The 25,430-nt window shown below is 39.6% G+C and overlaps 1 protein-coding gene across 1 annotated transcript in view; it reads left to right on the top strand.

The window, feature by feature from the left end:
* LOC124548825 overlaps window positions 1-22,474 on the top strand; it is a 270,087-nt gene extending 247,613 nt beyond the window's left edge. Inside the window, exons 5-7 of the mRNA XM_047125197.1 lie at window positions 18,582-18,852; window positions 18,951-19,063; window positions 21,506-22,474. Of these exons, the coding sequence (XP_046981153.1) occupies window positions 18,582-18,852; window positions 18,951-19,063; window positions 21,506-21,733 (612 nt within the window). The 3' untranslated portion in view covers window positions 21,734-22,474. The remainder of the gene's footprint in view (window positions 1-18,581; window positions 18,853-18,950; window positions 19,064-21,505) is intronic.
* The last annotated feature ends 2,956 nt before the right edge of the window (window positions 22,475-25,430 follow it).

Genomic DNA, 25,430 nt, shown 5'->3' with positions numbered 1-25,430 from the left:
TTTGATTCTGAAGATGAAGGAACCACTTCGTGGCATTTGCTTCAGAACTGTTTCAGAGATTCGACAGGTAGCAGACCGCTCCATTCGCACCATCAACAGAACAGGCTCTGCTAACGGTATACTACGTCTTCCACATCGCTCGCAGCGGGTTCTACACAACGCTAGTGACTCCTTTGAAGGACAGTAACAGGTGCAAATATGTAACTCTTTTGTATCGGTTGTGAATAAATAGTTGCCACTAGAGTTCCAACCCTCATATATAATGGACAGATACAAATATAAAGCTTGATAGCAAACTGTAAGGGTCAGAAAAGCGAAGCACGGCAAAATAAGTGGATATTGAGTGAACAGAGTCATTATTATTACGCAGCAATGACTAAATGATGTCTAACCGAAGTAATTTTTTTTGTTTTCTATTGCCTGTGAGTGAAACATTGTGGGAACAATTTGTCAGCAAAGGATTCGTGGAATAGTGTATTTTGCCAGTTCGTCACTGCAGCTATTTTTGTGAAAACGGGGAGGGAAGTAAAACTTGGACCATATTTTCAATAAGCGAGTGCTCCTATTGCTGGCTTCTGCTTCTGGGAACATTCACGTATTGTAAAGATTCATCGAAAACTATTCTGTAACTTTTAACAGTCAAAGTATTGTATAGCTGTCTTGGCGAATAGTGTTAGTTGCTACGATTAAGTGTATATTTCGTTTTTAAATGATCATTTATCAAGCCTGAAGTTTGGAATTTATCGTAAAAATCACAGTCGTACAACATAACATCAATGTCTATTCTCTATTTTGCGGAAGTTCCGCCATTTTAACCTTGACTCCCGAATTTTCGGAAGTGTTGTGCTATTCGGTCGCAGCTAAATATTTGCGACAACAAAACACCCCCGGAAATCTGGATATATTCGGGATAAACAGCGAAGTATTTCTGACAAAGAAGACTAGAAATATGATTGTTGCTTGTTTCACTCCATCAGTTAAAGCTGTCCTGTTACATTTATGCCTATCGACACCGTCGAAAATTGTGACGTATTCGGAATACACAGCAACTTATTCGTAACAAGCTAGAAACAAATATCACTGCTGGTTGTTTCACATACAGGTGGTTTATCTTTCGTTTTTTAATCAGACTGAAGTCACAAAACCGAAGAAATTTGTTCCCATTATGTGAATAGCACTGAATACTTTTATTACATGAATAAGAAGTAACCAGAATCTATTAGAAACGCGAAAATGAAATACTTATATGCAATAGCAGGACGCGAACCTGCTTCCCTCGACAACATAATCACATGTTTCAAACGACAAGACCACATCGTTTATATACAAATTTGGCCTTAATATCTCACGATCTCCAAAAGGCTTTTTACCTTTGATGCGGCCATAATTGACATTTAATTGTAACAAAGTGCACAAGAGTGACGTTTGTCATAAATCTTCAGTGCGCCATCACCTTGAAACGTCATTCTGTCATCAAGGGCGCGCTCCTTCGATAGTTTTTAGGGGCGGGAGGAAGGGGGAGGCAAACTGGGGGATATGAAGTATTGTTATTATTTTGGAAGACGAATAGCGAGTTGAAAGTGGCCATTAAAAAGTTCCGTTAAAAACATGCGTAATATCGACTTTTAGATAATTTTCTTGAAAGAAGAACACCTTTCCCTGAGAGCCAGGGTGCCCCCCCCCCCCCCCCCCCCCCCGCGCACTCCCTTGCTCTAGGGTCAGAGCGCCCTTGGCTGTCAAAACACGGAAGTTATAATACAGCAACAACTGAATACGATGACCCGACCGGACCGGAATGCCGTGAAATCCTATTTCACTGGTTACTCGTGTTTCGACCGAGCTGTCCCTAACGATAAGTCGGTAAGTTGGAAGCACTGTCATACGAGATTGTAACGCAGCAATAGATAGTTTCATTCACCACTGTAAACTCAACACATTCTGCTTCCTGATCAAGGGCTACGTGCAACAATATTCAGCCAAGTAAAGCTGTGAAAATCTCTGCATGCCTCACATGTGAAACAGCTAAAAGTCTGAAAGTTCATTTTACTGTTCGAGGTTCTGTTTCCTACTGTTTGCAATAAATGTTTTAAAGGATAAATGACATATAATTTCAGACTAGCCAAATAACAAAAATGTATCCGTGTCGGTACACTAAGAACAACTATATGGAGACTCAACAAATAGCTAAAAGTTCTCTGGTGCTACGTTCAAGAATTTCTATTTAAGGATCATCCGTAATTTCACATGCAACATTCACACAAACAGTCAATAGCTAACACCGAACTTACGAAATCCTGCCACTATTTCCTGACACAGTCAGTCCATAAACAATCTTCATTTCATTAGATGTTCAGTTGGCAGCTGCGTTCGCCGAAAATAACCACACAGTCCGTCACACAGCCACTTCTGCATAATGTGGCAAGCGAAGCTACGACACGCAGTAAGGAAGGCCGGTTTCACTTCTTCAAAATAGCTTACCCGAACTGTCATTAAAGTCAGATATCTTAAACAGCTCAATTTTTAATGGGCCGCTATCTCTTGGTTCTCATCAAAACACATTTTAGCAACATTTTAACAAAATCATCAGAGCCTACATATACACAGCAATATGCACTGGTGGTTCAGTTGTAAGTGGGCTACTGTAGCCGTCGCAAAACAACTTTTTGCTTCAGGCGGCGGGAGCGCGGGCTTCTCTGATTGGCTGGTTGTAGTAACTGCCAGTGACGGATGCACTTGTTCTCGCATAACTAAGAAATTCCCCTTAACTCATCAGCCACGCCTTCTAATGGAATTTGTGTTAAATGCTAAACTAATATTCCAAAATTCGAATCTTTATCTGCAGGACTGGCATAAAAATATTGCTTCTCCAATATAATTATCACCTTTTTACACATTTTTACAGTTACTCAGTGTACATGACTCACTACACTATCGCACAATGTTATTTCACAAGCTCAGATACTCTTGATTGCTCAAAAATTCAAGAATCGTTCTTCACACGCAGTTACCATTAACTCCACACACATTTTAATAATATGCAAAACTGTACGTTTTAACTACTAAAATTTTTGTATTTCAAGGAAATTTCTACGTTTCTAAGCTTATGAAAGATATTGTCTTGAAATTTATATTGCTGTCATGTAATTGCATAGTCAAAGTTTCATTAATATCGGACTATGGAAACGAATAAAACTGTAATCACAGTCTGGTGTATGATTTTGTTTCTCCTTACATGCATGAACGCTGCAGCATGTCAGAGGACGCAGTGCAAAGCGCCATCTGGGCCCTTCTCCATACATCGTCTACAAAGGCCTGAAACTGACTTTTAAGACTGAACTATACGTGGTCTGTCTAAAAAGTATCCGACCTTTGGCCAGAAAAAATATTTCGAATACCTGACGGGGTTGGGACCCTAATCCCCTTCAAATGCTTGCACACACTTAGCCCACCGATCCTTCCACTGCTGGAAGTCTTCTTTTGGAATGGTGTTCAGCTCCATCGTCGTGTTCCGCACTATCTCTTCTCTACTCTCGAAACAGGATTCTTTTAGTGGGGTCTTCAATTTTGGAAACAATCAGAAGTCGCAAGGAACCATGTCTGGAGAGTAGAGAGTTTGGCGAACGCCTGTAATTCCAAGTTTGGCCAAGAAATTTTGAATCAAGTGGGATGAATGAGCGGGGGCGTTGTCGTGATGCAGTTATCAGTTTTTCGCCGTCCACATGTCTGGTCTTTTGCGCCGAACTGAGTCACGGAGTCGCCGGAGAACATCTTGATTGTACTCTTTTGTCACTGTTTGTCCTTCTGGTGCGTATTCGTGATGCACAATTCCACAGACATCAAAGAAGACGGTCAGCATCACCTTGATTTCGCTTTGCACCTGCCGCACTTTCTTCGGCCTTGGAGAATCGGCATGCTTCCGTTGTGAGGACTGTCTTTTTGTTTCTGGGTCGTACCCGTACACCCATGTTTCATCTCCAGTTATCACGGTGTTCAAAAACCCAGAATCGGTGTTGTTAGTGTTCAGAAGGTCCTGTGCAACGTCAAAACGGAGGTCTTTTTGTTTCGGCGACAACAACTTGGGCACGAATTTCGTAGCCACTCGGTGCATGTTTAAATAATCATGCAAAATTGCATGTGCAGAATCTTTACTCACTCCAACATCTTGTGAAATCTCCTCCACGGTCAAACGACGATCTACAATCACCAAATTTTGCACTCTCTCAACAACAGCTGCACTCCGAGTAGTTTGGGGCCTGCCAGAACGCTGGTTACTCTCCGCTGGTGTGTGACCATTTTTGAATCGGTTGAACCACTCCTTAATTTGTGTTACACCCATCGTATCTTCTCCAAACGCCTGCTGAATCTTACGATTTGTTTCGCTTTGAGAATCACCAAGCTTTTGACAAAATTTGATGCAGTATCTTTGCCTGACACGTTCAGTCATCTTGAGAGAATCGGTAATCCGACGAACACGTCGTGCAGCACCTCACTCAGCGAGGACAGTAGCGACTGACGCACTGGAAGGCGGGGATAAAATTCACGCATGCGCATTAAGGATCTCTTCCTTTACTGTGTACAGTGGCACCGCGCCATCGTCTCTGTTTTGCTCGGGAAAATTAAAGATCGGATACTTTTTATACGGACCTCGTACATTCCTACTCCACAGGCGGTAATTTTAAATAAATCGTCATTAATGAAGTACAGGTTGCAAATAACTGTACGACAGAAGATGGGCTGTTAACAGAACCAAATGTTCGTAGATGGCACCAGACGAAGAATGTATTAAAAATGACTCTTCAACAAACAAAACTTTGAGGGAACCTAAGCAGGAACGGTTTCCTGAATTGTCGTAAAGTTTGCGCGAGAGAAACATATGAAGGGCTCTTGAAATATGGACGAATTTTCCTACAGCAGGTGGCACGGAATTTAAAGCGAGTACGACGGGCTGGTGCGTGAAGACGAAGACAAGACTTCCTTTACGGCGAAGAACAACACTATGTCAGCGATTTCCGGTGGCATTTGTTTTATTTTAGGGAATACAACACGACCTACGAGTTAGACAGTGTGTGCAACGCCAATCAGATGCCTATTTTGATATAATTCCAAATGTTACAGACTACCTGAAGGACGTTAAAAGGTCCTCGCCAGAACATCAGTCAGCAATAAGTCTACAATAACAGCCATTCAGCGTACTCTGACAAATGGTAGGAAGTTGTTCGCAAACGATTCTTCACAGAGAAACCATCCTGAAACTGCCTGTACTTCACATCTTTAGAGGCCAAGAAAGTGGCGAATAACTAAATCATGATTCAGTACCTCTATTAGTTAAAAATAAGAAAATTATCAAAAATTGAGGGGAGGTCTTATATTCAACTCAGCACAACACAATAAGCATGTAATCTATGGCATAGTGGACATCTACTAATTGTGGGGATACGGGTACGAAACGGAAATCCCGTTAATATTCGAGACGGAAGTCTACACTCCATCACTTCCACACTAATTAGATTTCTATGATTCTGTGCTGAAACCACATTTAATGACCCAATGGAAGTAGTGTTTTGCCCCACATGAGCTGCGATCTCATCATATAAACAAAAGTGCCGGCCGAAGTGGCCGTGCGGTTAAAGGCGCTGCAGTCTGGAACCGCAAGACCGCTACGGTCGCAGGTTCGAATCCTGCCTCGGGCATGGATGTTTGTGATGTCCTTAGGTTAGTTAGGTTTAACTAGTTCTAAGTTCTAGGGGACTAATGACCTCAGCAGTTGAGTCCCATAGTGCTCAGAGCCATTTGAACCATAAACAAAAGTCACGAAGACGTTGCCCTTGAATTTCGGTACCCTGGCTGGTAATGTATCTGTTGGCGTCATCTAGTTCCAGCTCCCATTAAAAATACACCTAAGTCCTGTCTTTCAGGACGAGCTGCTCGACCAGTGCTAGCGCCGTCGTTTTGTAATTCGACTGATTAGCTAGTGACATTCTGCTTTGTATTTCATGTAGTTTTCATAACATTTACATGCCTGCTTCATGACCTTGTAGTTTTTGCTAGCGTCAGGTGAAGCACGAACGTATGGCATACAAGAGAAGGTAATTGGTTCCCAAGAGAGCAACGATCAGCTTCTACTATTCGTCCATTCCTAGAAGATTTTCGGAGGGGTGGATGTCGGGGGGGTGGGGAGAGGGGGGGTATGAGGGGGGAGGGGGTAAATGACTGCTTTCCCTCGTTGCCTGTCTTCGTTAGGCAGACAGCACTGAAGTTAGCATGCCGTATGTATTTGTACACGAACGCAGACGTAACACACGCAGACGTTAACCACACGCGAAACAAAAATCACGACGAGAACACGCAAGTGCCATAATCTGATTTCCCAGAAACTTAGTGCAGTAGAAGAGGAGTCAAAATAAGCGAACACGTGTGGTCAGTGGTCATAATGTTTTGGATTGTCAGTGTATTTATTATATGCTATATGTGTACGGTATTTTCAGGGGTTACGATATTTTTCTATTCTCATATTTTTGTATCTAATTCTTATATCAATTTATATATTAATTCTTATATTTTACTCTTGTGTTTATTCTTCAAGAACATTTCGTGTATTCCCTCGGATGATACCGATCGTAGAGACATTTGAATCATAAATCCCGAACACCACGAGCATTGAGCGAAGACAGGTTTGCCGCAGTGACGTTTCTTCGTATGACTCTCACTCGAAAAAGAAACATCTTTAACAATGCTGCAGATTTCACGCGTTGGCGATAATTTCGTGGCGAACCACATACATCCGGATCACGTTACCGAAAACTAGCGCCTTCAGTTGATTATGAATCAAGATACACTACAGGAATTTCACCGAAAACAGTTGCAAATAATTTTCTCATTCATTTATTGCTTTTTTTCAATTCTTTCACCAAGCATACAGTTTGTAGACGACAACGTTATTCAATATGCGTTGGAAAACATTCGTGTAGTAATCATCTACGTACATGGGCAGATAAATGAAAAACAAAAATACGTGCAATAATCGGGTTTGGTACTCGGGGCGCAAAATTGAGAAGTCTCTGCGCCACCACTTCAGCTAAACGATTTATCCGCTAAACTTTGACCGTCCTTTTCTCAGAAACGTTCGAGTATCTACGTATAAGCCGAGACAAGTGCTCGCTTATTTTGACTCCTCTTCCACTGAGTGAAGTTTCTGAGAGATCTTGTTATGGTATTTGCCTTGTTCTCCTCGTCAGTACAGCGAAGACACAGAACGGCAAGAACAATGCCAGTGAACACTGGATTGTATGCTGGTCTAAAGTTTGGCAAAAGCCCGAATATTGGTCCAAAGTTGTACAGCAAAGAGATGTGCAATGCTTATATATGTGGTTGTTGTTCGCCGTCTTGCAACTTGTTACAATTCTGCTGCTCCCGTCAGCCAGCAGGCCAAGTGTGGTCTGCGAGTGCGCGATTGGTACAAATCACGGGACGAAGGCTGTCAGCCGCGATGACCTCAACCAACTCGTGACATCCGCTGCCGCAAGAAGCGCGCCGACCGCAGGGCCTATTGCAACAGCTGAGCGTCACTTTCTTTTTTTTCTTTGTCCGTAAATACGATGCAGCTGGACGACAAAAATAAATGAAACAACTGAAATCAGTTGTTGTGATCTTCAGTCGGAAACCGGCCTTGTGCAGTTCTCCATGCTAATCTTTCCTGCGCGAGCATCTTCATTTCTGCGTAGTCACTGCAGCCTACGCCCATTTGTGCCTGCTTACTTGGTGTTCCTCTAAAATCCTCCCCCACCCCTCCACGCTTCGTTAATTACCAAACTGACAATACCTTGCTGCCTCACAACATGTCCTGGCAATCTATACATAATTTTAGTCAAGTTGTGCAACGGCGCCCGTACGAGGGGGCAACGAGAAATATAGTGTACTCAGGTGTTTTTCTTACCAGAAAAGATTTAAAAGTCAGTATAACTGGATTTTTAACAGCTTCAGAAGTGGAGCTTGTTGTCGCTGATTACAAGTGTTATTCGTCTTCCACAAGATAAAAAATATTCCATTCTCATTTGTTATTCGAAGCACCCTACAGATCTTCCGCATTCTTCCATAGCACCACATTTCAAAAGCTTATATTCTCTTCATGTCTGAACCGACTGTCGTCCTCGTTTCACCTTCCATACAAGGCTACACTTCAGAAAAGAGTTCCTAACGTTCAGATTTACGAGGGCACTTCAATAAGTAATGCAACACATTTTTTTTATGAAACAGGGGTTGTTTTATTCAGCATTGAAATACACCAGGTTATTCCCCAATCTTTTAGCTACACAACACTATTTTTCAACGTAATCTCCATTCAATGCTACGGCCTTACGCCACCTTGAAATGAGGGCCTGTATGCCTGCACGGTACCATTCCACTGGTCGATGTTGGAACCAACGTCGTACTGCATCAATAACTTCTTCATCATCCGCGTAGTGCCTCCCACGGATTGCGTCCTTCCTTGGGCCAAACATATGGAAATCCGACGGTGCGAGATCGGGGCTGTAGGGTGCATGAGGAAGAACAGTCCACTGAAGTTTTGTGAGCTCCTCCCTGGTGCGAAGACTTGTGTGAGGTCTTGCGTTGTCATGAAGAAGGAGAAGTTCGTTCAGATTTTTGTGCCTACGAACACGCTGAAGTCGTTTCTTCAATTTCTGAAGAGTAGCACAATACACTTCAGAGTTGATCGTTTGACCATGGGGAAGGGCATCGAACAGAATAACCCCTTCAGCGTCCCAGAAGACTGTAACCATGACTTTACCGGCTGAGGGTATGGCTTTAAACTTTTTCTTGGTAGGGGAGTGGGTGTGGCGCCACTCCATTGATTGCCGTTTTGTTTCAGGTTCGAAGTGATGAACCCATGTTTCATCGCCTGTAACAATCTTTGACAAGAAATTGTCACCCTCAGCCACATGACAAGCAAGCAATTCCACACAGATGGTTCTCCTTTGGTCTTTATGGTGTTCGGTTAGACAACGAGGGACCCAGCGGGAACAAACCTTTGAATATCCCAACTGGTGAACAATTGTGACACCACTACCAACAGAGATGTCAAGTTGAGCACTGAGTTGTTTGATGGTGATCTGTCGATCATCTCGAACGAGTGTGTTCGCACGCTCCGCCATTGCAGGAGTCACAGCTGTGCACGGGCGGCCCGCACGCGGGAGATCAGACAGTCTTGCTTGACCTTGCGGCGATGATGACACACGCTTTGCCCAACGACTCACCGTGCTTTTGTCCAGTGCCAGATCACCGTAGACATTCTGCAAGCGCCTGTGAATATCTGAGATGCCCTGGTTTTCCGCCAAAAGAAACTGGATCACTGCCCATTGTTTGCAACGCACATCCGTTACAGACGCCATTTTAACAGCTCCATACAGCGCTGCCACCTGTCGGAAGTCAATGAAACTATACGAGACGAAGCGGGAATGTTTGAAAATATTCCACAAGAAATTTCCGGTTTTTTCAACCAAAATTGGCCGAGAAAAAAAATGTGTTGCATTACTTATTGAACTGCCCTCATATATTAGATGTTAACAAATACCTCATTTTCAAAAATTATTTTTCTTCTTATTGCCAGTCTGTACCTTATATCTTCCCTGCTTCACTCATCATCAGTTATTTTCCTGCTCAAATAGTAAAACTCATCAACTACTTTTAGTGTCTCATTTCCTGATCTAATTCCCTTGGCATAGCATTTGACTATACGCCATTGCCCTTGTTTTACTTGTCGTGATGTTCACCTTATAATCTCGTTTCAAGGCACTGTCCATTCCGTTCAGCTGCTTTTCCAAGTCCTTAGCCGTCTCTTGAGATAATTACAAAGTCATCGGCAAACTTAAAAGTTTTTACTTCTTCTCTGTGAACTTTAAGTCATCCAACTTTTCCTTAGTTTCATTTACTGCCTGCACAATGTACGGTACAGATTGAATAATATCAGGGATAGGCCACAACCTTGTCTCACTCCCTTCACAACCAGTGCTTCCTTTTCATGCTCTTCAACTCTTGTAACTGCTGTCTGGTTACTGGATTCTCTACAGGCTGTAAATAACATTTTCTTTCTGTATATTATCCATGTTACCTTCAGAATGTCAAGGAGTGTAATCCTGTCAACATTGTCCAAAGCTGTCCCTAAATCTACAAGTTTCCCTTTCTTTTGTCTGTATTCTAAGTTAAGTTTCAGGGTCAGCATTACTTTGCTTATCGCTATATTTCTCAAGAACCTCTAACTCATCCTCCCCATGGTCAACTGTTGTTGTTGTTGCTGTTGTTGTTGCAGCTTCGTCACAGTCATCAGTGCCCATATATTGATTGTAGGATAGGAATTGGGCTAGAACATACAACATGAGGGTATGCTAAAATGCAACAGAAGGTAACATATTATTCTCCTTGTATTCTTTCTCAAATGTTCCGCTAAACAGTGTAACGGAGCAAAGCAATTCAAGGTGGACAATTAAAATATTTATATCAGACATGAAGAGCTATGAAGAAAAAAGTGCAAGAACGACAACTGGCTAATGGTGAAGATAAAAACTGGATGAGTCAATCGACCTCTAACATACTAAGATCTTTGCCCTAATAGCCTAGGTAGAAAGGGAGACAAAACACAAAATCGTAAAATACGAGCCACATTAATCTCACTATCACCTAAAATGAAGGGGAGCTCTGCCAGTAAACCATCTTGTATCCCTCGGCGTTCCATAAACTACAGTCATTTACAATATGGCGAACTGGAAACAGTACACCATATGCATCACAGATGGGCAGTTCTTCACATCTGAGAAGGAAGCCATGGGTCAGAGCGCTGTGTCCTACTCGAAGTCGTGTTAAATAGATTTCATCACTTCTAACTGATTGGAATGAGGTGCACCACAGCCTCACAGTCCCTTTTATTGATCGCAACTTATTATCCATTATGCCCAGCCTCTCTTCCTCCCAAAGACGCATGACAGACCTTGACAGCAATCTGTGGTCAGCTTCTCAGTCACGGGAACTGACAATGGGTGGGAGAGCAGTGTGCTGACCACATTGCCCTGCATATCCACATCCAGTGATCCCTAAGGTCTGTGGATGACACGGCGGCAGCTCTGTACCATTGAGCCTTCAAGACCTGTTCGTACAATGTTTGGTTTATTTGTGGCCAGCTTCTACCAGGTTTTGCATTCTTTTATAAATAATTTAAGTCACTGTTTTGCAACTTTAACTTACTACACCGATGGTTCAGCAATGTTCACATCTGTCAGCACCTGCCCTGTTTGGAACAGGAATTATTACTTTCTTCTTGTAGTCTGAGGGTATTTCACCTGTCTGCTAGTGAAAAATCCTTGAATCTCTCGTAGTGTTAGAATATATTATTCAAAATAAATAGAGAAAACTAGCTGCAGTGGAAGTTTTCCAGTAGAGTAGACCACTTACTCTTACACACGCTGCCATTGGATGCTATTTAGTCACGCAGATGGAAGAAAATATAAAATATGCATAACTGTTTCAATTAGCGGTCCTCAAAACTGATAAGGAGGTTATGCAGGAAAGGATTTACAGAGCTGTCAGAAGAACCTCACAGTGGTAGGTCTGCTGGCAGAGCTTCCATTCTCGGGTAGATGGCAGTTGTGGTAGGCTCCACTGCATCCCATGCTTGTGTCGCATCATTGCCAGGAGAGCTTCTGCGGTATCCCAGTGTGAAAGGGCCCTGAAGCATGCATAATCCAGATGGGCAGATACTTAGGGCACTGAGGGGAAAGGTGGCAATGAGATACCACAATTTGGAAATGCACATAGAAAAGAAAACAAATGTATTGGTTTTTCATTACGTTGGGAAGGTACTACTAACAAAGAAGAGAAACTAGTTCCACTGAAGCTTTTGCTGTTTCTGGAAGAAAAGAACTATAGTCTGATTAAAACTGCTTGATAGTTGACACTTCACATGTTGGAGGTGTCTTCCTCCAATCAGAGTGCTCAGTGTCATCCCAAACTGTTTACTCTTGTCAAACTGCCACAACAAATGGTTAGTTCACTTCCAATTCCTTGTCTGGATATTTTTTGTTCTTGTGTTTGGATCCTGAATCCTGGGTCTGGCCCTTTTATTTTACATTTCATCACACATGATAAACATATCTAAAGCAACACTCCCAGAATGATGGCAACAAAATAACGCACTTCGTACATAGCACTAGCCAAATGCTACCAGATTCTTTTGCACAAGATGCAGTTCAGCTTCACATATTCAGTTGTTATCATCACAGAGATCAGCTCACAGCAGGTAAGCTTCATATGACACGGCGTGAAACTGAACCTTTTAAAGGCAGCAGATGATCATTGCAACTGGTTGTAGAGATAAACAAATATAACAACATAATCGAAACATTTTCCGTAGTGCAGTGGTGTAGCTAGATTAGATTAGACTAGATTAGTTTTTCGTTCCATAGATCCATGCTGAGGAGATCCTTGTGGATGTGGAACATGTCAATTCCTTTTTTTTTTTTTTCTTTTAAGCTGAAATAACAATGCTAATAGTATGAATATATACAATACATCATTTGTTTCTATTAAAAAATTCTTCAATGGAGTAGAAGGAGTTGCCCATTAGTAAGTCTTTCAGGCTCCTTTTAAACTGATCTTTATTTGTAACTAAATTTTTTATGTTTGCTGGCAAATTATTGAAGATGAGTGTTCCTGAATAGTGGACCCCTTTTTGAACTAAAGTAAGTGCTTTTAAGTCCTTGTGTAGATCATTTTTGTTCCTGGTATTGTATGTATGAACTGAGCTGTTTGTTGGAAAAAGAGATATATTATTTAGGACAAATTTCATTAAGGAGTATATATACTGAGAGGCAGTAGTTAGTATACCCAGTTCTTTGAAGAGGTTTCTACAGAACGTCCGTAAATTTACTCCACAAATAATACGTATTACACACTTTTGGACTCTGAAAACCTTTTGTTTGACTTGAAGATTTACCCCAAAACATTATACCATATGACATTATGGAATGAAAGTATGCAAGCTTTTTCATTTTTATGTTGCCTATGTCTGCTAACACTCGAATTGCAAACAGATCTGTTAAGGCGTTTCTGCAGTTCTGGGATGTGCTCCTCCCAACTGAATTTATTATCAAGTTGTAATCCCAGGACATTTAAGACTGTCAACCTCATATGTATGGTTTCCATTTTTTCCCCCCACTTCTTTTCCGCATGTGCACACAATGCAATTGGGGTACGTACAACTGCTGCGGTTAATAACAAGTTGTTGTCAGCCATCTTGAACTTTGATAAAAACTTTGATGACAGTGTAATACCCCTTCTAGCGCTATGTCAAAGATCTTTGTCAAATATATTTGACGGAATATTTGATCACATCTTTGATCAAATCTTTGACAAAGAAATTTGATAGTGTAATACCGGCCTTAGCAAAAGAAGGTGTTATAGTTTACTTGTAGCACAGAAACTGAAGTTTTTTCTTTCTTGAGTTTGCTCGTACAGGACAGCTTTAATCACCATGAGCAAAGTGAGTGTGATTAAAAGTTCTGCTGCAGCTTGCTCACTACCATTTCCTTGGATACATTGCACATCAAGGGGTTGTATTTAGGTTAGGACACGAGTGTACATTCAGGGCCACAAAATGTGTTGTCTGTTGCAGTTCAGTTACTGATCATTTAAAATCAGCTGTGGACAGAGCATCTTGCATTCCTGCCATACCTGATGGCACCAGCTTCCAACATCACTCCGCATTACATGAACAGCATTTCAGAACTTGTAAAGTGATCTGCCATGTTTGCATGTCACCTTTAACTGAACAGTAGCCAATGTGGCATCACTGCAGCACCAATTCACAGATGTTAACTATGATGTAATTTTAAACGGACTATAGACTAATTATATCCAAACATTGCACTTCGAAGGTACGTACCAACGGTGGTATCTATTTTTTCAGACGAAAGGTTGTTTTCTCTTTCAAAAATAATTAAAAATTCTCACTGGACTACTACTTTGAAAGGAATAACGGTACTTGTGCCTTATCTGGAATGCAAATTGAAAGTAAAATTGTAGACAGGATTAGTTCTAATGATATTAATTGATGACTCTGCTGAAAAGAAGTAAAGGTATACTGCTACCTTGCTAGTTACATTTATTTTCATGATTTCACAATGAAATACATTTGGTTCTTTTCTTTTTGGACTAGATAGGTTGAAGGGGATACAAGGTGTGGGAACTGGGTGTAGGTAATTAGTAGTGGCTGAAAGTGCAACAACTCTTTAGCTCCTTCAACTACATTTGGGTTTCCAGTACCTAAAAAGTTTGTCATCTGAAATAGGAAGAGTAGAGCCTCATCCAGTGGTATGTCACACTAGAGTCCAGCACACTCCTAAAAAAGTAGATTGTTAACAAAAGTGATTAAAAGAAAAGGCTCTTGTTGTTAGGTAGTAGCCATGGCAGGGCTGTGGGCCAGATGGTACAAAACAAATTAGGAATAGGGTAATTACGAGGCCCAAGTATTGAGAAGCCAATTGCTAGTCTTATCCAGGTGACAAAGGATGTAGGCAAGTTGTGCAAGGGTTTTATCAAAGAGGGTCATGTGATCATAGGAGATGGAGCAGTGAACAGGCTGACTAAAGACAGCAATTACAGCGTAAGGGGTGACCTGGATGGAATACAAGTAGCAACTTCACACAGATGTACAAGTTTCATGGAAGTCCTGCAGCACCATGACTGCCCTGTGTCAACATTCCTGTGAGCTGTGAGAACATGGAGTTGAGGAAGCTACTGCTCATGTAAATGAAAACTCATATGAGTGCAGCACCCTTTGCTACAATTATACTGTCAAACAAAGCAAGATCTCTGTGCTGATGTCAGAGGAGTACCTTCTTCAGCTTAGAGCCAAGATATGGCCAGCCTTTTGTGAAAGAAGTCGCAATAGCAGAAGAGCCTCACAAAATGTTTCAGAATGCACAAAAAGTATTGTTAACTTACCACAAAATTAAAGGATAAAGTAGAAGGGCTTCTTGCCTGTTTGGAAAAATTAGAGAGCCCTGAAAAAAAAGTAGACAACCTGTGTCTACCTGAACACCTCGTAAACTACAGGGTTAGAGAAGTTAAATGTAAAATATCATACTCTAAAATCTTGTTCATGTGGAACTAATATGGAAAAAGGGGAGGTGGGGGTCGGGGCTGTTACATACAGGGTGATTCAGCTGCCCCACCTATGGGTTTAATGCAACTCATAATGCCTTCAAACAACATGCGTGACGTATTCATATTCTCTAACCCGCTGCACACAAACTGTTAGTCCTACAGAAAAAATGGACAGCACCTTTTCGTAGAAAATTTAATGTAGTTAGATTTTGTACTGGAATATGTTTTTTGCTGGTGGCCATAGTTTTCAAGTTATTCAAGAAAAACATACTTGAAGGTCACATTTGTATGTTTCCCTTGAATAAATAAAAAACCACGCCTGCCAGCAAAAATGTATCCCAGTACAAAACTTAATTACATTAAATTTCCTACAAAAATGTCCTGTTCATTTTTTCTGTGGGGCTATCAGTTTGCACGTAGTGAGTAGGAGAATATGAAAATCTCGTGCATTGTTTTTGAAGGTGTTGCAGGTTGCATAAAACCCATAGGTAGGGGCAGCTGAATCACCTTGTGCATAAAGACAGAAAACAAGTTTAAAAACATTGAGACTAGTATATTTTGTAGTTATCAGCGCATAGAAGTGTGCACTTGTGAATTAATACTGAAATGCAGATCACTTTCAGTTGTAACTGTGCATAGATCCCCACTGGGAAATTTTGAACTTTTTGTGGGGTGTATGGATTCCTTACCATGCAGTTAATAGGCTGTGATGATTTCAATGTAGCTTTCCCAGAGAACTTGGACAGTAAAATTACCTGAAAACCTTATTTGGATCCTACAATTTGAGTTCAGTAATTACATTTCCAACACAGATATAAAGACAGCAGGACGCTAATTGATAATGTTTTTATTGACGAAGCTCAAAGCAAGAAAATAACTATATGCTCTGCAGCAAATGTTCTCTCTGATTACAATGTACAGTTAGTTAAGATAAATAAGACAGTGCCTTACAGTATAGATTCCCCTCTCTGGAAATAAGTTAGAATAATTAATTATGCCAGGACAAATATTTTTAAGAAAAGTTTACACAAGGTGATGTGGGATGAAATTTATAGTGATTCAAACACTGACACAAAATTTGATCTATTCTGTTATAAATTCACATCATTATTTGAAAATGTCTTTTCTCGTAAACCAATTAGAAAGGACATTAAACAGCCATGAAAAAATCATGGATCACTAGAGGGATTAAAGTATCTCGAGAACAGTATCTGTTGGCAAGAACAAAAACTACTAAGAACAGTTCTTCACAACACAGACCGAAGTCTGTATGAAATTAGTGTAACATGAGACATGATAAAAGGTTTTAAACGAAAGGGCTGTAAATGATTTGTAAAGTAGCAGGTGTGTTTAATAACCATAGTTGAAAATATAGGTACAAGCAGTTCAAGAGAAAAATCAAGTAATATATTGAAAAAGCTACTCATATAAAAAATCAATCATACAGATGTCTCACCCATTTCCCCTTCTAAAATTAAGAAAATTTTATAGTCTCTCATCTAGATCAGATGGTGTTTCCATCACAGTGCTAAGGACTCATTCTAATAAGTGCTTATAATGCGTCACTATACCTCAAAGTAAAAGAATTTTGTGACTGATACAGTGTAGTAGTAGAGAGCAGTGGTGCCAACATGCAACCAGCCATGCTTGACAAGGTTCTGCATGCACCTACAAAACCGGCAACACAGCAAACATATAGTACTCAAAGAGAACTATGATTGGCTGGCGGCTAGCCCCTCACTCATTGAAACATCAGCCACAAAGTTATTTTCATCAATTTATAACTCAAGGTAATTACCCAGAGAGATTGAAATATGCCAAGAAGTCAGAAACTACCAATCCAGAATGATATCCTACTTGATTAATAATAATATCCTTTATAAATTACTGTTCAGATTTCAGAAGAGATGATCAACTGAGAATGCCATTTACATGTTCACTCAGCAAATTTTACGCGTAAAAAGCATAAATGCTGTGACCGATCAATAGTATTTGACCCTATGTATCACAATATCCTGCTAGATAAACTGAGGTTTTATTGAATTGATGGCGCAGCCACCACTTTAACAAAATGAATGCAGAAAGTTGTACTTAATAATTCAACTAATGTAAGCAGGGGAGAGTCTTCTGACAGGGAGAAATCATTTGAGAGAATCCACAAGGCTCAATATTTGACCAACTACGGTTTGTTGTACGTATAAACAACCTTCCATCTAATAAACAGCAAGCACAATTAGTTCTATTTGCACATGACAAAAATACAAACATCGTCAAAAGAAATGGGAATAATGTTCTTAAAAGTTTTGTTGAATAATTTCCTGCAAATTGTCTCACTCTCAATTTCAAAAAGACACAACATTTTCAGTTCTGCATGTCTGGAGGTACTACATCAACAGCAAACATAGTGAATGGCAAGGAAATAGTAAGTAGTGCAGAAACTTCAGAAATTTTAGGTGTCTGTATTGATGATAATTTAAACTGAAAAAAAAAGAAAAGAAAAAAAAACTTCTAAAGCAACTCAGTTCAGCCACATTTGCACTTCGAATCACTGCAGATCTTGGGAATAGATAAACACTTCAGTGAATATATGCTGTATATTTTCATTCAATAGTATCTTGTGGAAAAATGTTCTGGAGTAACACATCTCTAAGAAAGAAAATTTTGGTTTCTCAAAACTGTGCTTTAAGAACATGTGGTGCTCACCCAGAAACATCTTGTAGATATCTGTTTCAGGAGTTAGGCATTTTGACTACTGTTTCCCAGCGTATTTATTTCCCCATGAAGTTCATTGTAAATAACACACTACAATTCAAAAGGAACAATGATGTAAATTACTACAATACCAAAAGAAAAAATGACATTTATTTTCCACAATTATGTTGTCTTTAGCACAAAAAGGTGTGCATATTGGTGACACCAAAATTTTTGGTCATTTACTTTCTGTCAGACAGCAAACTTCAATTTGAAAACAAACTGAAAATGTTTCTCCTTGACATCTCCCTCCCTTCTGTACAAGAATTTCTGTTTATGAATATGTTGAAGGTGATGGGTAGAATTTGCTAATTTATATCTATATGTTTTCGGAAAAAGTCAGAAATTAGCCATACTTACAGGAATGTGCAATACGAACATAAAATGACTCTTTGCACACCGTTACGGGGAAAGGGGGTGGGGAGGGGCTGTGACAGGGAGTGACATACTGTGATCCCCCCCATAACCAAACCCCAGATCCGCACCTGCTGTGATAACTATGCAACCATCATCATCAGTAATGTTATTTTCCTTAAAAATAAAACAGAAAAGTTGAACAATATAATTACTTTTTATTTGTCAGTAGTAACAAATTTAATTAACAAAGTAGTTATCAGAAAAGTATTTGTCACATTGCTATAATATATATTTTAGTGAAGATAATTTTTCTTCTTTTCTAGCGATTGCGTCACTTTGCTGACTGGTCAACAAATTCTCCAGAGTTTCACATTCTCCATGAAGTGCAAAATGGCTTTGTAGATACATTTATTAAATCCAATCTGTGCAATAAGCGTTTTCTGGACACTACATCAGATGACAGTGAGACAGTGAGTCTTGATCACTGGCTCATACAATGGAGTAAATTAGTGAAAGCTGCCCAGAACTTGTATGACTTTCCTCTCTGGCTGCAATACTTTGCAAAAATTATTTTCCTTGTAATGAACAGAAGTGGTAAGTTTGAATAAACAGTTAAGTTTTGAGAGATAATGTATGAAAATGAAATATTTCACATACTTGTAGGCATTTTCAATATAAATTCTTCCTTGTAGGGTCCGGGATCATCTCAAAGGATGAGCTCAGAATATTCTATTCATCTTTTCTTGGGTTTGAAAAAAAGGCTATAGATGAATTCATTGACTTGGCATACGACAATCTGACCTCGGTAAGTTACTATTGGACATATTATTGCAAGAATTAATTGAAAGATAGGTAATAAAAGAATGAGAAGAAAGCTTGTGATAAGGAACATTGCAGAAGCAAATGAATAACATTACTCTAAAATAAGGAAAAACAAGGAAATTGAAAATGTCTCTGAATCTTTAAAATATACAAAATGTTACAGTTCTTAAAGTGTTTATTAAAATGTAGAAATTTCTGCCATTTATTGGATCTGTTTTGGACTACAGTATAACACATTAGCAATTAGTGGTTTATTCCCTACAACTTACCATGACATCCAGACTGCAACAGACATGATAGCTACCCCCTGAACCATACTAGTACAATTGCTGTATAATGGTGGAGACAAAAGGATAATTTCCAGTGATGGTCCAATTTCTCTACCTCACATATTTTGAAAACATTTCTTTTCTGCCTGTATGGTCTGTGAGCATTTCGCCTAGAACAGCCTAATGCATGCTCACAATGTGGCTTGCAAAAAGACTTTCATCAGATGAAGGTTTATTTGAACTCCATGATTTGTGTACTTAGGAGGTTTGTCCATAAAATAAGGTTCCCAGTTATCTTTGACAATGATAAACATGTTTATTGACATTTAACAGTATATAGTGGAAGCTTAGACTTTTGGCATAGTTGCTATTGAGATCAATGCATTTTTGCATGCAGTGTACCATCTTCTGTATGCCTGCATCGTAGAACTCTCACACCAGCTCCTCTCCGGTTGTGGAATGTGTCCCACCCAAGTGTTTCTTCAGTTCAGAGAAGAGACAGAAGTCACTTGGGGCTATGCCAGACTGTAGGGGGTGTGTGTGTGTGACAGTATCCCATCCAAATTTTTTGATAAGACTAGTTGTGACATGGATGATGTGCAGACAAGTGTTGCAATGATGGAAATGCACTCCCTTTGTGAACATGCATCTCCTCTTGTTTTGGATCATACGGCAAAGTTTCTTCAACTTTTCACAGTAGTGGTCTGCGTTGATATTTGTACTGGAAGGCAGGAATTCACACAACAAAAACCCCTTTCTATCTGAAAACAAGCTGGCAGACAGTGTTCATTTAAACTTTCGTGGCTTCAGTGACGCTGAATGTTTCCACTGTTGAGATTGTTGCTTCATTTCCAGTGTTGTGTAATGAACCCAGGTCACATCCTCAGTGACAATAGAGTCAAAGAATTCCTTGCCATCAGTTGCATAGGCCTGAAAAAATTTGCGGGCTGCTTCCACACATTTCTGTTTTTGGTCTTCCATAAGCATTCTCGAGACCTACCTTGCACAAATTGTGGCATATCCTAAATGATCTGTCAAAATTTTGTCAATTGTGGTCTTGCTAACATCAAGGATCATCTTGCAGAGCTCTTGAACCATCCCACTTCAATCTTTTAGCATTGCTTCACAATCATTTCGTCCAAAACAGATGGCTGTCCAGAATGCTGTTCATCATGGACATCTGTATGTCTGTCTTTGAATTCTCTGCACCATTTGCACACGTTGTATGCTCAAGCATGTTTCTCTGTAGACTTCACACAGTTGGGAATGAATGTCCACTGGCAAAGTCTTTTTTGCACACAAAAAATGAATTACAGAGCATAATTCACACCTGGCCTTAGATGCAAATGAGTGCTCCAGCTGCCAAGCCAAGACTGAGCATTGCACACAACTCGCCGATGTGGGAAATGGGAAACGGAGAACCAAGCTATGCCAACATTATCGGATCACGTGTAACAGCATTCTTCACATCTGGAGGTACTTGGGAACATTATTTTAAGGACAACCCTCATATTTTTATTCATCAAAATTCATTAACCCTTGTCAGCTTAGTCATTGTCCTTTCATCTTTCTTTCCCTGCCACTTCTCTCTTCCATGTCCTTCCCGCTTGCTCCACCTAAGGTAACCACAGCTATAGCAATGAGAAAATCATCAACTTCTTTGTGTGTCTATCTGTTGACCAATAGGCTTCTGTATGGTGAATGGTTGTCTGTACTTAAGGCAACTCAGTTTCAGGTATTCATTACAGCTTGTCTTCTGAATTAAACTGAGGTCTCTCTTTTCAATAGAAAATACTGTAATAGCTCATTAAAACAAATAATGTTTATAATTATTGTGTTGTCAACACAACAGATGTTAACCCGTATTTTCCATGCTTTCTTCCTTGCAGTTTCTGGGTATCAAAAATTGGCAATAAAAAAGTAAAGAGGGGTTTAACGAAATAAATGGGTAGAATATGTACCAGAGAGACAATGGAAGGTTCTGGATAAGAGGCAAAAGCAACCCATAATAAAAGTAGATTTCTATCATATAGTCTTAATACAAACATAAGCTTTCAGGTGTGTGTGTGTGTGTGTGTGTGTGTGTGTGTGTGTGTGTGTGTGTGTGTGTGTGTAAATTTCATAGAATTAATTGGTTTCTTTGTTTGATTTTTCAGAATGGTGACTACAAACTCCGCTACTCAATTTATCGTTTGTGTTTCTCGAATTTCCTGTTAGGCCGTTTTCCTCATGGTCCTGGCCAGTTCTTATTTGGAACATACGAAGGAGAAACTAAATACTCAGCAATGTTCCCAATTGACTATAGTGCAATGAACAGCCCACCTGAAGCACTTGAACAATATAGTCCACACAAGAAGAGCAATAGGCACTCAGTTATTGTGTAAAGCACAATATTAACATAAACAAGGTTTGAATATGAAATGTATAAGCATAAACATAATGAGCTTTATGTTTTTTTGTGAAACTGATAAATGTTTTACAGATTTCCTAAAAAATTGCCTAAGCGATAGACAAGACAATCTCTGTAAAAGACTGTTGTTGTGTGAGCATTGAGGTGATGAACTATTGTTACCAAACTGAATAATCACTTGTTGAAGTGTTTGGTGCAAACTGGTTTCTCATTCTGGAAGCTAACAGAATAAAACAAACACTGACTTCTGTAACCTCAAACTACATTCAGTATTATGAAAATGATATTTTAGTGCACAAATAATTTTGTAGGTTATTTCTTTTATTAATGAATGTACATTCCACAGATGATATGCAAAAGTCTTATGAAATATGTGTCACGCAAGGCACATATCTTGCTTTTACCTCAGTTGTCAATGTAAATACACATTTCTTGTGGCACTTAATAAGTATAGTGTATGACACAGATCACAAACGCCATCTCTTTATGATATGTAAGATTACAAGATATTCTGCCTGTTGTGTTTATAGCTTTCTGCATTGTTACTTATTGTCACAGAATTCACTCACATAAAAATGTTATGAGCTTGTACTCACTGACAGCATATGGATTTCGAAAATGACAAGTTTTATTGTAGTGATGAGGTTTATGCTCATGTTTTCCATAACCGTATGTTAGTCTTGTCACCAAACTGTTTCCACCAATTAAAATGTAATATTACACAGTTGTTAAAAGTCACTATTAAAATACTGTTATTTTCTTACTGTTTGTTTTGATGGCAGAGTCATCTCACTGCTCCCTGGATACATTACATGAAACTTTTTGCACAACTTACTCATTTACTCTTTTGCAGTTATAACCTATTCTACTGGTAAGCAGAAACCAATCATATACCTTATTTTAATACGTTTGAGTATAATGATACCTACCACCTGCATCACATTGCTATTACAAAGCACCACATTCCTATTAATCCAAAACTATAACTTAACAATTAACCCTTCCATGAGTGATTTTTTTAGTGACTCCATGAAGTTAATTTTTCTTCAATTAGAACTGTGATCAGTTGACTATATTTCTTTTTTGCCAATTTTATTTTTGTTATTTAGGAGTGAACAAAACCTGTGGCGGCCTTTTTCTGAACTGTTATTTTGGTGGGAAGTGTATTTTCCAATGCAGAAGCAACGTTGATCTCACAACAAACAGAAACTCATGTTGTGGCAGTTTTTCATACACATGGTACAGTGTACTACCACAAGATATTATGCATAAATACAGACGGTAAGGTGTATTGAAGAAAGCTTTGTAAAACCACTAAGTTGATAGTAAGTATGCTTCCCAAGCGGACATATTAATTTTGTGGTGTGCATACTTCCCAGGGACCTTTAAACAGTGTTATTTTGTGGGACATATTCTTCCCACAGCCCTGAAAGTTATATTTCACAGCAGACATTACAATTGGTGCAGTGGACTGCCACTTAATGCCAGGATGATACAGAAGTGGTATTCCCTTAAATGAAGAAAAAGAAACACACTTATTGGTAAGTATGTCCCCCACAGCCCATGAAATGCTTAATCGACTACCCACCTACAACAACTTTCTATTCACTACAACAATTACCATCACTGCTATCATTATCAACACTTTCCATCTGCTAGCTCATTTATCAAGGTTACCATTCTTAGTAGTATACATTCATTCATTTCCTGAAACTTCCATTGAACTCCACAGTGCTACATGTCACACACATTTTCGTTACTGTAATCAATACTATGATTCGTAACACAGGCACCGAACCACATTTTTCAACTGTCAGCTACGTGGAGATTCTTGTAGATAATTTCTTTACCGATTGCTGACCTTAATTGCCTTCTGTCCATCTGCATTAGTAGGAAGTGTACCATTATTTCGTGTAGGTGAACCTCTTGTGAGGGTCTTAAAATGGAATTAATGCAGTAGTCACTAGTTCAGTAGCACAGTGTCGTGTTACATGAATTCAATAAATGGAATAAGATTTATTTTCTTTCTGTTCTTTTTCCTAAATTGAGAAAGTCAGTGACAGAGTTTCACAAGTTTTGATGAGATATTCACTAGTGTTCTTCATGCAAGTAAATATAGCAAACAGAACCACTAAAAGCAGAATAACAGCCAGTACCAAAACCAAAAAAAGGATACAACTATAAATGAAATAGGGCATGTTGCTTTCAGAATAATAATTGATGTTCTGTAAAAGTGAAGTATGACATCAAAATTTAAGAAGTAGAGTATAACATAAATTCATTCACTATGTTTTTTATATACCATCAATAAGAATGTTTGAGGCTGTGGAACAAGTCAAGGTAATACATTAATCTGTTTAACTTAAATTCATTTGCTAATGTCTTATGTAATAATGCTATGGTGCAACTCATCTTTTAAAAATCAAGTTTTCATTATACAGACATACACTAAAATATTAATATTTAGGTCATTTATTCAGGATTCTGGAACTGTATGTTACTGCCCATTCTTTTGGCTACAAAACACTATTTTTCAATCTAATCTCCATTCAATGTGATGGTCTTACAGCACCTTACTGGGAGGGCTTCTATGCACACATGGTACCACTCTACTGGTCGACGTTGGAGCCACCTCACCGTCATCCACGTACTATTTGTTGTAGAGTGGCAAACAGATAGAAATCAGAAGGTGCAAGATCCAAGCTGTAGGGTAGAGAGTCTAGTTGTACAGCGGGGTGTTTGGCTGTGATCCATTGACTACCTGAAATGAGAATGTCCACAAGCCCCTACACTGCAGAAGTCACAGCTGTGTGCGGCCATCTGGGACGTGAAGATCATACTAGTTTGCGTTACCTTGTTGCGGTGGTGACAGATGCTTCATGCAATGACTCACTGTGCTTTTGTTCTCTGTAGACAACCTGCAAGCACCTATGAATATTTGCAATGCTTTGGTTTTTCAGCATATACTCTATAACACCTCTCTGCTAAGAATTCATCTCCATTACAGACGTCATTATAAAGGCTATGTATAGTGCTATCACCCATCAGAAGTTCATGGAACTATAGGGACGGAAGCAGGAATATTGCACAACGCCCCCCAATAAACACTATTTTTTTCAACCAAAATCCACTGAGGAAAAAAAAGTATTGCATTACTTCAATCTTTGGCAACTGAGGACACACAGCTTTACTGATATCTATGTGCCTTGCATGAATGAAGCTGTGATGTAACTATTGGCCATAATCCTTACTGATGTAATGAAGATTTTAGCACTAACATGCTCAATGACAATGTTATAAGCAGTGACATGAAGAAAATTTATTTTACTGGAAGTTTATCAGGTACAATTGATTGTATAGTCTTCATTTGGTAAGTATAGTAACGGCGCACACACACACACACACACACACACACACACACACACACACACACACATGTATGGCTACACAGTGTCAATTGAATACACAGTGTGGGTGACAGGGGTTGTTTCAGATGAAGTGACTGAGGAGAGCAATATGGGAAGTGGGAGGAGTGTTGGCGGAGGGTGGCTGATGGCTGTGGCAGCTGGAAGGGAGGCAGCAGGTGAACAGGATAGGAATATGACAGGGGCAGTTAGCAGGTGTAGGGGATAAGAATGCCACATGGCACCAGTGAGTTCATACACCACTAC

This window comes from Schistocerca americana, chromosome 1, assembly GCF_021461395.2.
Source record: "Schistocerca americana isolate TAMUIC-IGC-003095 chromosome 1, iqSchAmer2.1, whole genome shotgun sequence".
Lineage (NCBI taxonomy): Eukaryota > Metazoa > Arthropoda > Insecta > Orthoptera > Acrididae > Schistocerca > Schistocerca americana.
Note: the sequence above shows the minus strand (reverse complement) of the source record. Positions and strands in the feature narration are given on the sequence as shown.